Below are 13,744 nucleotides of genomic sequence, written 5' to 3'. Positions count from 1 at the left end.
CGTAGCCACCCCCCACGGCCTTAACATGAGAGATTAATCCTGCTTGCTATTAATATTCTGATGATTACACTTCCGGGCAGAGAGGGGTAGGTGTCATGGACTAGTAATCTTAGCCCCGTGAGACATGCCAATCATGGCGAATGCTCTGCAACGTGGGGGAAGCGCTGTTGGCGCCGGTGTCTGAAGGACGGAATTGCGTGATGGGATGAAGTGGCAGTGGATGCATTGGTGTGTGTACCTGCACCTTCAAAAGGACGCCGGGTAAGTAGGTACCTATTATAGGAAATTGAAGCAGTCGAAATGAAGTATCTCGACTCCGTGGGCTGTGATTGGCGGGTAGCTATGCGGTGCCCTATGCGGCTTATGTAATTGATGAGCCGAGGCTTTCCCATCTAGGTAATCCCCTCTACAGCTACAGGTAAGACATCGCTCCACTTGGGACAGAGCTGAAGGGACCTTCTCCGGTGTGGAAGAATTTTCTACCCATGCACCTTAGCGTTGCTGCTATGAAACACAGACAGTGGAAAACATCACCCGACATTCATCAGTATGTCATTTGGTCGTTCCACCTTATGGTCACGTGATCCGATCAGTCCTTACACGTGACGTCCAGGTGGTTCTGGAAGGCGGTCGAAGCCACTCGTGTCGTCATGGGTGCAGTCGCATGTTCCGGAATAACAAAAGCTGCCCAAGCTGACGACTATATCTTCATCTCGTCTCGCCTTGCTAGGCCCGTTCTCTATTCTCACGCAACATCTACTAATCTCTTAATCTGATTAATCTGACCTCATCTAATATCTCACATACAGCCGTTCCACAATGAACGGGGCTCAACTCACTGACAGAGCCAACAAAGCTTTGCTGGATTCCAGCGGCTTGGCCGAACAATACGCCCACTCCCAAATCCTCCCCATTCACCTCGCCTACTCCCTTCTTAATCCTTCTCCGGACGAATCTCAAGACCAACAGGTGCCCGCTCACCCCTCTCACGATGGTGCCTCCGTTTCCCTCTTCCGCCAGGTCGTCGAGCGTGCCCATGGCGACCCCCAGCTCCTCGATCGGGCTCTCATGAAGCGGATGGTCCGTCTACCGAGTCAGGACCCCCCGCCAGAGACCGTCAGTGTCTCGCCAGCGCTCGCCAAGGTCATCCGTACCGCAACCGACCTGTCCAAAACCCAGAAAGACAGCTTTGTCGCCATCGACCACCTCATCATCTCTGTTGCCCAGGATTCCCAAGTGCAGTCGGCATTGGCGGACTCGAACATTCCCAACACCAAGCTTATCGAAACGGCTGTCCAGCAAATCCGAGGCAGCAAACGCGTCGATTCCAAGACCGCCGACTCCGAGAGCGAAAGCGAAAACCTCAAGAAATTCACTATTGACATGACGTCATTGGCCCGCGAGGGTAAGATCGACCCTGTCATCGGTCGAGAAGAAGAGATCCGACGGGTCATTCGCATCCTCAGTCGTCGCACCAAGAACAACCCCGTACTCATCGGTGAGCCCGGTGTCGGAAAGACCACGATTGTCGAAGGGCTGGCCCGTCGTATCGTGAACGCCGATGTGCCCGCCAACCTCGCCCAATGCAAGCTGCTTTCTCTCGATGTCGGCGCGCTGGTCGCTGGAAGCAAGTACCGTGGTGAGTTTGAAGAACGCATGAAGGGTGTCCTTAAGGAGATCGAGGAATCCAAGGACACCATCGTCCTCTTCGTCGATGAAATCCATCTTCTCATGGGTGCCGGTTCGAGCGGCGAAGGTGGCATGGACGCTGCCAATCTCCTCAAACCCATGCTGGCCCGTGGTCAACTTCACTGCATTGGAGCCACGACGCTCGGCGAATACCGCAAATACATCGAAAAGGACCAGGCATTCGAACGACGGTTCCAGCAAGTCCTCGTCAAGGAGCCCTCCGTTTCCGAGACCATCTCCATTCTTCGCGGTCTGAAGGAGAAGTACGAAGTGCATCACGGTGTAAACATCCTTGATGGTGCTATTGTCAACGCCGCGGAACTGGCCGCCCGCTACCTCACTGCCCGTCGACTTCCGGACTCTGCAGTCGATCTTATTGACGAAGCTGCTGCTGCTGTCCGCGTGACCCGTGAATCCGAGCCCGAGGCCCTGGATAACTTGGAGAGAAAGCTTCGCCAGCTCCAGATTGAGATTCACGCCCTGGAACGTGAGAAGGACGACGCTTCCAAGGCCCGCCTCGAGGCTGCCAAGCAGGAGGCCGCAAATGTGGCCGAAGAACTGCGACCTCTCCGTGAAAAGTACGAGAGTGAGAAGCAGCGCAGCAAAGCCATCCAAGACGCCAAGTTGAAACTCGAGAATCTCAATGTCAAGAGAGACGAAGCCGAGCGCTCCGGAGACACCCAGACTGCAGCCGACCTTGGGTACTACGCCATTCCCGAGACCAAGGCTCTCATCGAGCGACTCGAGCAGGAGCGCAATAGGGCAGATGCTGAGCGACGGGCGACACAAGGAGATGCTGGAGAGGCTTTGCTGGCAGATGCCGTGGGACCTGACCAGATCAACGAAATCGTCGCTCGCTGGACTGGTATCCCTGTGACTCGATTGAAGACCACCGAGAAGGACAAGCTGTTGAACATGGAGAAGCATCTGGGCAAGATCGTCGTTGGCCAGAAGGAGGCAGTGACATCCGTGTCTAATGCCATCCGCCTGCAGAGATCTGGCCTGAGCAACCCCAACTCGCCGCCCAGCTTCCTGTTCTGCGGTCCATCTGGAACCGGTAAGACCTTGCTCACCAAGGCACTTGCGGAGTTCCTCTTCGATGATCCCAAGGCTATGATCCGGTTCGATATGTCCGAGTACCAAGAGCGCCACTCCCTCAGCCGCATGATCGGTGCTCCTCCAGGCTACGTCGGTCACGATGCCGGTGGCCAGCTGACGGAGAACCTCCGCCGACGCCCATTCTCCATCTTGCTGTTCGACGAAGTTGAAAAGGCCGCCAAGGAGGTTCTCACTGTCCTCTTGCAGCTTATGGATGACGGACGGATCACCGATGGCCAAGGCCGCATTGTTGATGCCAGAAACTGCATTGTTGTGATGACTTCCAACCTTGGTGCTGAGTTCTTGGCCCGTCCTACCACCAAGGACGGACGCATCGACCCGGCCACCCGTGAGCTGGTCATGGGTGCTCTCCGCGACTACTTCCTCCCCGAATTCCTCAACCGTATCTCCAGCATTGTCATCTTCAACCGTCTGACGAAGCGCGAGATTCGCAAGATCGTCGATCTCCGTCTCAGCGAAGTCCAGAAACGTCTGGAACAAAACAACCGCAATGTCACGATCGAATGCACCGAAGAGGTCAAGGATTATCTCGGCGCATCCGGATATTCCCCTGCCTATGGTGCGCGTCCTTTGGCCCGCATTATCGAGCGCGAAGTCCTCAACCGCCTTGCCATCCTTATCCTGCGTGGCAGTATCCGCGATGGCGAGGTTGCTCGCGTGGTCATGCGCGAGGGACGCATCGATGTGCTGCCTAACCACGAGGTACCAGTCGATGAAGATCTCGACATGATCGATGAAGACGATGATGAAGCAGTGGCCGAATTGGAGTCGGGCAGTGGTGACATGGATCTGTACGAGTAAGCGAAGGCATGCATATAGGGTGACGGGTGAAGAAAAGAATGTTTATGATTTATGAGTTACGACGCCGATTTTGGCGGTTAATGCATATTTGCTTGTCGGTTAGAGTTTCATAGCGCAAGTCATGCAATGAATGTATTTATCTACATTGAACAGTAAATTATCCAAGAGTATAAATTCATAGCCATTCCGTAGTTTGATAAAGGTCCTCGCAGCTTCTCACTGGCATCAGGTTGTAGCGAAGTAGATTAAGTATGCTCTATCTGCAGCGTTCTTGTCAGTTTCCTGTGTCCGAGTAGCCGTCGATTATTCGTCCCCAGGGGTTCTAATGTAGTAAGATCATGTTAGATTGTTAGAATATCTATATCGAAGTACTCCCTTTGACGCACTGGATGTATCATACTGCCAGCTCACATTCAGCCAGCCTCTGATACGACAGGTGACTACTGGCCCACAGAGCAAGCGTAAAGATCAGCCATCCTCAGCTCTTATCCTTAAAACTGAACATCCCTTGAAGCATCTTGTCAATCTTTCTTTGTACTCGTGATAGTGTGTGTTGAGCGTATCATCAAGCTATCCCTTCTCAAACCATGGAGTCAATGATAACGGTTCAGGGAAGTCTTCCGTATCGTTTAACGACAGATGAGCGCAGCCTTTCGAGTATCCCCGAATCCGCACCCTTGCCAAATGTATGCAGCAGTTGCGATAAACTTGATCTGAAGACGTTGGTATCTCAAGAGACGAAGGAAATCCCCATCGGGCTCCTATCAAACTACAACAACCCGAGCTGCCGATTTTGCAGCCTTATTTCCCAATCGATTCGCCAGGCATGGGGTACTGAATGGAACATTGAACACATCTGCGCAACAACACCCACTCCAGTCCGGCTCTACATCCGCAGTCGAAGCCCCTTCTCCCTCAGAAAAAACGGTCGCATCCAGCATCCGCACCCGCGGCTCCTGCTGGCGATAGACCTGCAGCCTCCCAGCTTCCAACGCAACAGGGCTCCGATCAAAGAGGTAGACCGAGTGAGGAATCGTTTCATTATCGCGGAGATTGAAGCCCTGACGAATTCTGTGCCAGGTCAGCCCCTCGGGGGGACTCTGCTTCCTCGCCGGGAGATAGGGAGCCACATAGATGTTGAACTGGTTCGGCGCTGGTTGGACGAGTGCAAAATGCACAAGCACTCGAGAGCCTCTATCAACAAAAACGCTCACCTGTTCCAGAAAGAACGTCCGTTCCGGCTGATTGACGTGGTGGACGAATGTCTCGTCCTGAAGAGTGAAGTGTGCGAGTATGTTGCTCTGTCGTACGTCTGGGGTCCTATTCCGACTATATTATCACACCGAGAGGACGGTTCCGGGACAGTGCCTATCCTTCTTTGCACCAAGGGTAATGTCGCTGCACTGGGTATTCATAAGAGTCTATCCAAGCCACAGCAGTCGCCCCATGGGCACTGGAAGATCCCGCGTACGGTCCGAGATGCCATGGAGCTAACTCGACTGATTGGGATGCGATATCTCTGGGTCGACACTTTGTGCATTGTACAGGACGATCCGGACGACAAGGCCCGGCTGATTGGCCGTATGGATGACGTGTACGATAATGCGACGGTGACGTTCATCGCTGCAGCGGGCAGTGTCGCAGACGCAGGCTTGCGCGGGATAAGCCCTCGAAATGGACACCCGGTACAACCGGAGAAGATTGTCCTCTCTGACGGGGAAAGGATCAACCTTTCGCTTTGTCTGACATCGTTGTGTGACGAGGTGCGCAGGTCGAACTGGAACACTCGCGGCTGGACGTTCCAGGAGCAATGCCTGTCCCAGCGGGTGCTGTATTTCACAGCCGAAGAGGTGTACTTCAACTGCTCGGAGGTGCAGCGGAGAGAAGGGTACGACCACGGCGAGAAAGAAGGGCGTCTCCGTGATGTGCAGGTTAGAACTGGACCACCCATGTGGAATAGTAAGCTCAGGAAAGACCCGGATCCAACGCCGTACCATTACCTAGGGGATGTTGTTGGACGAGACGAGGCCCAAAGGTATCAGACTGCGGTGCAGGACTATACGCGGAAGAATCTTACTTTCCAGGAGGATATATTCAATGCTTTCGAGGGTATCTTCAACCGGTTCAAACGCTCAGGGCCTGGGTCAGATCTGGGTATCCGCCAGGCTCAGGGTATCCCGATTCAGTTTTTATACCAGGGTATCCTATGGTTTCCTTCAAATGGCGCTAAGAGGCGTTCATGTGGACGTACGGCTGAGAAGTTCTCGTCCTGGTCGTGGTAGGTCATTCATTCGGGTCTCTTGATGAAACCAACTAGCTAAGTGTGTCAGGACTCCATGGACCGGCGCGATCGAATTTGTATTTGCGGAGAGCCTCTGGCTCTCCAGGAATATATCCCATGCGGTCGTCAAAAATTCGCCGATGTATCCTGTGATTGTCCATTGGTATTATGGGAAGACAGAGCAGAGGTACTGTTCGCACAATATATGGATGGACGCTGGCGAAGATAATACGAAGGCGAAGCACACTACATCCAGCGAGCTGACTACTGCAAAGAGCTATCTCAATGCCCGTATTGGGATAGACGTCGATAAGCTGCTGAGCCTTTCGCACACTGCAACGGAGATCACAATGAAACTATCATCTGGCGACCTTGGCTTTTTCGGTCCATATATGACATCCACGGAGTTCCATATTACGGATGCAACAACTACTGGCAATGTTCACCGTCTGAAAATGGGTGATCACCATGGAGAGTTCAGGTTTGACTGTGAGGACACCGACGTCGATGAGCTTGTTCCGATTGTTGCTGGCGAAACCATTACCCGGCCCTCTGACACGTACTCGATCCTCCTCGGTCTTGCTACGCAGAACAGCGTTTCGAGAAGGGTTGGAATTGGATTTATCTACTATTCTAAGGAGCAAAGAGCCACGAATATCCGGTGGGAGTACAAAATTTTCCGTCTGGGATGACCAAATGGCCAGCAGTACACTCCTATATCACGGAAGGAGATGGCGAAATCCAACACGAAGTAGACTCTCTGATGTCCATAACGCAGCCTCTTCTCAAAGACGCACATAACTCGGAGAAGGTGTATCATCCAATTCCCCTACAGCAGTCCAGTGCCGATGCACATAGCGGCGCGCCTCAACCTCATCAGCAATAGCAATCGCCAAATCCGCCACCGAGATACCCGGCAATCTCCCATCAAACCTATTACCTGAATCTACCCCTGTCGCATCCAGCAACGGCACCTCATCAATCGACGCCTGATACTGCCCCGTCCGCTTCCCAGGTCTATACATCGGACTCGGCGAGACAAACGACCACGAAAACGAGGTATTCCCCGCAAAGAACATATACGCAGTTCTCGCTGCACGTATAAAATCCCGCGCTTCGTCATTCCCATCCCGCCGGGACTGTTCAAACGAATCGACAAACGCCTTTTGCTCTGTCGTGGCCGCGCCAGCACGCACCGCGCACCGCGCCTCGCGGTACGTGCGCAGCGACGCGACCAGCGGGCCGAGCCGCTCTTCCATATACCGGACGTGCGCCTCGCTGTCCGCCAGGGCGCGGCGATAGGCGACAAAAAAGTCCGGGTCGTCGACGAGACATTCCGGCGGCGCGGTGCCGGGGACGTGGAGGCTGCCGCCGCCGCCAACGAAGACGAAGTAGGGGACTTGGGCCCACTGCACAGCGAGGACGATCTTCCGCACGACTTCGAGGAAGGTCACTGCGTGCTGTCGTAAGCGAACTGTTTCCCTGTGTGTTTTCCTGCGGAAAGCGGGGATGGTGGGCTTACTGTATTGCAAGGGCCCGGGTCCCGGGGTGTGCGGGGCGTACTCGCTGACGACAGCGTCGAGGCCATTGAACGCTTCGGCGAGCCCGGCAGTGGTTACGGTGTCGAGGTCCACGGCGCGGGGGGTATAGGAGGGGTGTTCCCCGAGGCGCTCTGGGTGGCGGGAGATGCCCACTACTCGGTGGCCGCGCTGAATGAGCTCGAGGCAGAGATGGGATCCTCCGAATCCGGCCGGGCCTATGACCCCGACTGTTTGTACTTTGGGAGGCATCCTGGAGAGCGGGTTAGGTTGATTATAGGGAAGAATTGAACGTGACGGTGAGGGGTTGATGTGTTTTTATCGAGGGGCATTATGTGGGGCGTGGGGCATCTATAGTACAAGGCCCTCTGGATGTGTACTCCGTAAGTGGGAGTAGTCAGACCAATACTGGGGCTATAGAGGAATCAACAACGCTTTCATAGGAAAAGAAGCTAAGTCTGCTCATGGAAATACAAAGTCATGTCTTATAAGAGATACACCTTCTAGGATGTCCCTTAGGGATAACAGCAATCATGCATCTTTATATGCACACCGTTCAAAAGAAGTCCAGTTTAGATAAGGAGCTCCTTCAGGCGGGAGATTGCTTCTGCACGTTCCTCGCGGCGGCCATCTGTCAACCAAAATACCATTACACTACCAAAAAAGGACAACCCACTTAGTGGTATGTAAGGTGTAATATATGACTGTAGATGTGGGTTGACACCATCTTCCGCTGCGGCAGCTCCGATTTGTAGGGCTTCCTCCAGCTTGGGCGTCGGGCGACGTTTCAGACCCGGTGGACAGGTACACGTGTGCTAGGGGATAAGGGGCCGTCGCCGAGGGACTTCCGCTGTTCTCCTCTTGTTTTTGGCCTGAGCCTGATGGACTTTGATCTTCTATATTCCTTATGTCTAGTCCCTCTGCCTTCCTTTGTGATCGGTCCCTGCAGAGGAGAACCACAGCATCTGCGAAAGACACTAACTCCGCATGTGTCTCTCTGTCGATTGTATGGGTCGTGACTTCTGGCATAGTGAAAATTTGGCTTGACGGTAGGCGGCTATTATGTTCTGGTGGTGATGATCAGCTTTTGCGACCCACCGCACACGTAGTGAAAGGAAAGAAATCGCTTTCAATTTAATAGCTTCGTTTATTTCGATGAGTCTCGGCGAAGACAGGAGCCTCTGAGACTGGATTGCAGTTGGAAGAATCAATCCGAGGGGAACTTCAGGCGTTGTCCCATTAAGCCAGCCACATACCGCCTACGTGTGAGGATCAGGCTGTGGAACAAATGCCAGATTGAGCTTCCCAAACTCCGTATGGGCGCTTTCTTGAAGAGTGATCCCGTTAAAGATATTGTTGATTTCTTCCGCATGCAATCCAACATGTCGGATGGCGGGGAAGCAGCGAAACAGGGCTTCCCAATTTTCGGTCGGTTTCTCAGGGGACCCCTAGGTCGCTTCCCACTTCTGGGCGGCGAGAGCGACTTGTGCCTTGTACGGCGAAATGATCAGGACATCCCGACAGTATTGCATAATGACTTTTGCTAAGCGAATCGCAATTTCGGCCTCTTCATAGTTCATGATGAACCTGGATGCATTGCGAGATGTTACCCCAGCGTAATGCACGAATCCAATCTCCTGAGGGAGATGCCACATCCAGGTGTTCCATCTTACAGTCACGGCTCTGTTAAATAGGCCGTTTACGTTCGCGCGACAATCCATGCGAGCTGACCGAATCTGCGATTTGTAGAAAATTTCAGACGTGGGAGCGTATAGGCGAGCGTGGGAACGATATTGGACGTCCAAAAGCACCGACGGGTACCCACCGATGTCGAGGCGCTTAGACGAAGACGGATCCTTGAAGGTCTTTCACATAAAGAAAGAATCACCACAACTTGAGGAGAGAGACAGAAGAAAGAAAAGGGACAGACAGGATTAACAAGGAGATGAAACCCCACCAGAGAGCCCTAGCTGACTGGGGTAGATAGAAGATGAAGGGAAAAGATCAGACTTTATGCGTCTTTCGTAAGAAGTAGAAGGAAGGAGGCAGTGAAAGCAGACAGGAGGGAAGAGAAAGAAATGGAAGAGTAATGAAGAGGTCGGAAGTGAAGGAGTTACTCACGACTGCAGGCGAGTAAAAGATAGTGAAGATTCCCCTTCCACAACGAAGAGATAGTAACTGGTCTCTTCCTGCCGTACTGAACTATTCAAGAGCGAATTAACATCGAAAGTTGCACTTCAGGTGAAGTCTGTAGAGCAGAAACTCAACCTCAATGCCAAGCAATTAAGTGGACTTCCCGGAATGCTTGCTTGTGAAAGTGGAGACAGCCCTATGCATGCCGGAAGTTATATATACTCCGTATCTCCTACACTGCTACTCACTCCTCTACGGAGTAGACCAAGGTATGTCTATAGAATAGTCAGTTGCCGACTATTGGCAACGGAATCCATTTTCATGGCCAAATACCTGCAAACGCCGTCACAATTGGCCGCAGAAGGATCAAGGCCCAGTAGGAAGAGAGCTAACCCCAGCGGTACAAGAAGGATGAGGGATCCTATTCAACTCCTTGCCGAATTAGGCAAACACATTTCCGACCAAAACACAGTCCGGGGAATTGTCGGGTAAGTCAACAGCGGAGACCCCTGGCTGACAATGCGGGGTCGGCGTTCCAGTAATGTCATCGCCCAGGTCCCACTGCTGACAGAGACGGTGAAACGGCTACGTACTCCGTAGTTCGGAAGCAAGGAGAGCAAAGCTCATGAGATCGGCTAATGAACCAGCCCATTTGGGAAATCCCGCGCTATGGAGGTTAGCGCGGCAGAGAGAGGAGGCAGTGGAGCCGATGGTTCTATAAAATGGCCTAACATCTCCTGCATGTCGTACAGTTGAGATGGGAAAGTAATTCGAAACCGCGGTGATCTGACTTCGTTGATCGTATACCTGTTGGCTCTGCGTAGAAATGCGTCTCGCTTCACAATCAGCACTTGTGGCGTTGGCCACTGCGGGCCACGCCGCAGTCATTTCCCCCAGCCGGACTTCCTCCGTTCCGGAGTACTTCCAGACCAGCTTTGGCCCGTGGGCTGGTACGTATATCCACGGTACTCTGCAATTGGCGGTCTAGGCTGACAGCGTGAGAAACATAGGCCCTACAGAAGCGGGAGCGCCTCCTTTCCTGGCGCAGACCAATCCTGCGCCGTTTGGAAACCCAACATATGTCCCCAACACACCGGTAGTCACCGATGTGCCGATCCCTGGCCGCTCGGATGGTGCCGAAATCTTCAAGCTTATGGGGAATCTTTCGTACGTCTATGCCTCCAACGTCCTTCTTGGTACAGTGCTAACTTCAAGCCTAGCCCGTACATGCCGAATCCTTCTGGATTTGGCGTGAACGAGTACCCGCTCCCAGCCGGGGCTAATATCACCCAAATGCACATGATCCATCGCCATGGCTCTCGATATCCTACCACTGGTAACGCAGTAGCCAGTCTGCAGGACCGCGTCTCCGAGCTTTTGCAGGGAGGAACCAAGTTTAAGGGAGATCTGGAGTTCCTAAACAGCTGGAGATACGAACTCGGAAAAGAGGAGCTGACGGCTCTGGGTCGTCAACAGCTCTTCGACAGCGGTGTACTGAACTGGTTCAACTATGGACGACTATATGATCCGTCCAAGCCGCTAATTGCCCGCACCACCACCCAGGTGCGGATGCTGCAGTCGGCAGAAAATTGGCTGAACGGGTTTTTCGGTCCTGACTGGACAAAGAACGTGACTTTGGAGGTTCTCATCGAAGCGAATGGGTTCAACAACTCCCTGGCAGGGGACAAGCAGTGCGTCAACTCCAAGAACGATCGGTCATCGGCCGGGGATACTGCATCGAGCGAATGGCAGAAGATCTATCTGAAGAACGCAACCGAGCGGTTCCGCCGCTCCATGACGGGCCATGCCAACTGGACCGTGGACGACACCTATAACGCGCAGACCATGTGCCCCTATGAGACTGTCGGGCTCGGCTACAGCTCGTTTTGCTCCTTGTTCACGTACGAGGAGTGGCTCGGTTTTGAGTACAGCCTCGATCTGAGCTACTACGGAAGCAATTCTTTCGGCTCCCCTACTGGCCGAGCAGTCGGGGTGGGGTACGTGGAGGAGCTCGTTGCCCGACTGCAGAGGCATTTCCCCCAGCCGGCCGAGGGCTCTGTGGCCATCAACGAGACCCTGGATGACAGCGCGACCACTTTCCCCCTCGACCAGTCTCTGTACCTGGACTTCAGCCATGACACTGACATCATGTCTATGTTGACAGCCATGGGTCTTACGCAGTTTGCACAGTTCCTTCCTATCAGTGGACCGCCCAAAGACCAACAGCTGATTGTCAGCCACATTGTGCCGTTTGCAGGCCGGTTCAACATCGAGGTGATCAAGGCGCCTCAGCCGGTCCGTGCGAAACGGCCGCAGAATGCTCATGCGTCAGCCTACGAGTCTGGGGAGGAAACGACCTATGTCCATATGTTGATGAATCAGAGAACCATTCCCCTCGGAAGGAGTCTGAAGGAGTGTGGTGATCGTGATGACGGGTGGTGCGAGCTGCAGACATTTGTCAGTGCTCTGAAGGAGAACATTCCCAAGGCCAAGTTTGATGAGAGCTGCTACGGCAACTATTCTGTCCCTGCGTATGGGGATATCACTGATGGCGCTATTTGAAGCGCAGCTGTAAATAGTGGTTGGATTTATCAAGTACATATTATCCATGACTAGGAGATTGATTGCCTCTTCTAGTCTAATGAAGACATAGTTGAGCTTTCTAAAGTTGATTCACTAAGTTATCTAGGTGTAGAAAATGACAATAAGAATCAGTAGGGTTGGTTGGCCATGTGGTTCAAAGCAACTTGACCTAGTTATGCTTTTCAGTACTGTAAACTGGCTTCTGCCCCCAAATCCTCTTGATCCCATGCACAATCTGAAGACCATGATTGTCGATTTCATCTTGGACTCTGCCGACTATTCTCTTCACATCCTGTGCAGTGCGGCATCCCTCCACGCCGCCCTGCAGAACCATTCCCTGCAAAGAGGTCGAAAAGAGTCGCATGGTAAGGTCATTTGCCAGAAGCTTCAATTCTGGCTTATCAGTTGAAAACAGTGTGACATGGTCACAATTAATGAGCCCGGCTGACACAAAGAGGTCAGATAGCGTTTCGGTGTGTCTATCGCAGTTGATCAATCCCGCTGATTATGGAGTTATCATAACTAGAAAGTGTTGTCTTACCTGATGTCCCGCCCACACTTGAGCGCAAATTCGATATCAAAGTTTACCATCTCAGTAAAGGCCAATGAAGATGGAATACAGCTATATAAGCTATAGTCCGAATCCTCCCATAGGAGGTAGCCTCCGGGCTCTATTGGGTCAAATAAGTAATTTTCTGAGAACAAACAGTCCATGACATACTTAGGAGAGAAACCATATTTTGCAAGACGCCTTCCCACTCCATGTTAAGGAAAGCGTATTTCAGGAACCTTGCATGCACCACATTGAAGGTGCTGATAAATTCAGCAGGAAACTGGTGTCGTATGTCGTGTTCATAGAGCGTCACCTGGGCAGGAAGGGCTTGCGGTGGTGGGAAGAGTGCCGATGATACATCGAAGCCCACAAAGCGAGAGGACAGGAGATCTGGCAGTTGCCTGTGCACATCAAGCAGCCATTGTCTGTAAGACTATCGTTAGGCTATGCAGTTGCAGGGGTGGCTACTGCTCACATACCCCGTTCCTGTGGCCACGTCTGCGATGCGAAGTGGCTCATTCTTCCGAATTGAAAGACACGAGGGAAGTAGCTCCCCGTCGGTCAGTATGTTAAAATATGCTTGGCCTTCATTGAGCCTATAGCCTGTTAGAGTCATCTCTACTACAAGTGGACATGATCCAATGTATCGAGGTGATACCTGGGCTTCTCTTTTATGGACTCAGATCCTAGGATGTAAACTTCTGACACTTTTGACGGCATTATGGCTCTCGCAAGTTGCAGTGAGTTTGTGGAAATAGTCAGAGTTGTCGTGCGACTGGGTAGTTTAGTGTCTTAAAGCGATAGCTTTATAGTCTCTAGTAAGCATCCCCACCACCCGAAAGAGAACGGCTTTCGAAACACATGCCTTTCCCTAGAATAGTTAGTATTGGAAGATTCTGCAGTCATATCCCCATTAGTCCAAGGTCTTATCTTATTGTGCAATCTTCAGACCAATCAATATATAGTGGAGATGGTAGGAATCGGCTGTAGTGGAAGCTGGCAATAACAGCCGACTCCTTCTGGGGTGACCATGTGGTAATTTCCGGC

At 52.5% G+C, this 13,744-nt stretch overlaps 4 protein-coding genes across 4 annotated transcripts; 3 read left to right on the top strand and 1 right to left on the bottom strand.

Annotated features, from left to right (window-relative positions):
* Positions 1-819: 819 nt before the first annotated feature.
* ATEG_00825 (ATP-dependent Clp protease ATP-binding subunit) lies at positions 820-3,609 on the top strand (the record flags this gene model as incomplete). The annotated part of the gene is made up of 1 exon (XM_001210911.1): positions 820-3,609. One exon carries the CDS (start codon positions 820-822, stop codon positions 3,607-3,609), a length of 2,790 nt encoding a protein of 929 aa, XP_001210911.1.
* Positions 3,610-4,196: 587 nt separating this feature from the next.
* On the top strand, positions 4,197-7,719 carry ATEG_00824 (HET domain-containing protein; the record flags this gene model as incomplete). The annotated part of the gene is made up of 5 exons (XM_001210910.1): positions 4,197-5,887; positions 5,940-6,551; positions 6,669-6,701; positions 6,906-7,355; positions 7,467-7,719. The coding sequence occupies 5 exons, from the start codon at positions 4,197-4,199 to the stop codon at positions 7,717-7,719; spliced, it is 3,039 nt and encodes a 1,012-aa protein (XP_001210910.1).
* Positions 7,720-10,387: 2,668 nt separating this feature from the next.
* Positions 10,388-12,123, top strand: ATEG_00823 (histidine phosphatase family protein; the record flags this gene model as incomplete). Its single annotated transcript, XM_001210909.1, has 3 exons — positions 10,388-10,511; positions 10,572-10,728; positions 10,782-12,123. 3 exons carry the CDS (start codon positions 10,388-10,390, stop codon positions 12,121-12,123), a joined length of 1,623 nt encoding a protein of 540 aa, XP_001210909.1.
* Positions 12,124-12,623: 500 nt separating this feature from the next.
* Positions 12,624-13,417, bottom strand: ATEG_00822 (class I SAM-dependent methyltransferase; the record flags this gene model as incomplete). Its single annotated transcript, XM_001210908.1, has 5 exons — positions 12,624-12,666; positions 12,704-12,815; positions 12,866-13,098; positions 13,177-13,293; positions 13,356-13,417. 5 exons carry the CDS (start codon positions 13,415-13,417, stop codon positions 12,624-12,626), a joined length of 567 nt encoding a protein of 188 aa, XP_001210908.1.
* Positions 13,418-13,744: the final 327 nt, after the last annotated feature.

Source organism: Aspergillus terreus, genomic scaffold (genome assembly GCF_000149615.1).
Source record: "Aspergillus terreus NIH2624 scaffold_1 genomic scaffold, whole genome shotgun sequence".
Lineage (NCBI taxonomy): Eukaryota > Fungi > Ascomycota > Eurotiomycetes > Eurotiales > Aspergillaceae > Aspergillus > Aspergillus terreus.
The sequence above is the reverse complement of the archived record's forward strand: the minus strand, read 5'-3'. Positions and strand labels throughout refer to the sequence as shown.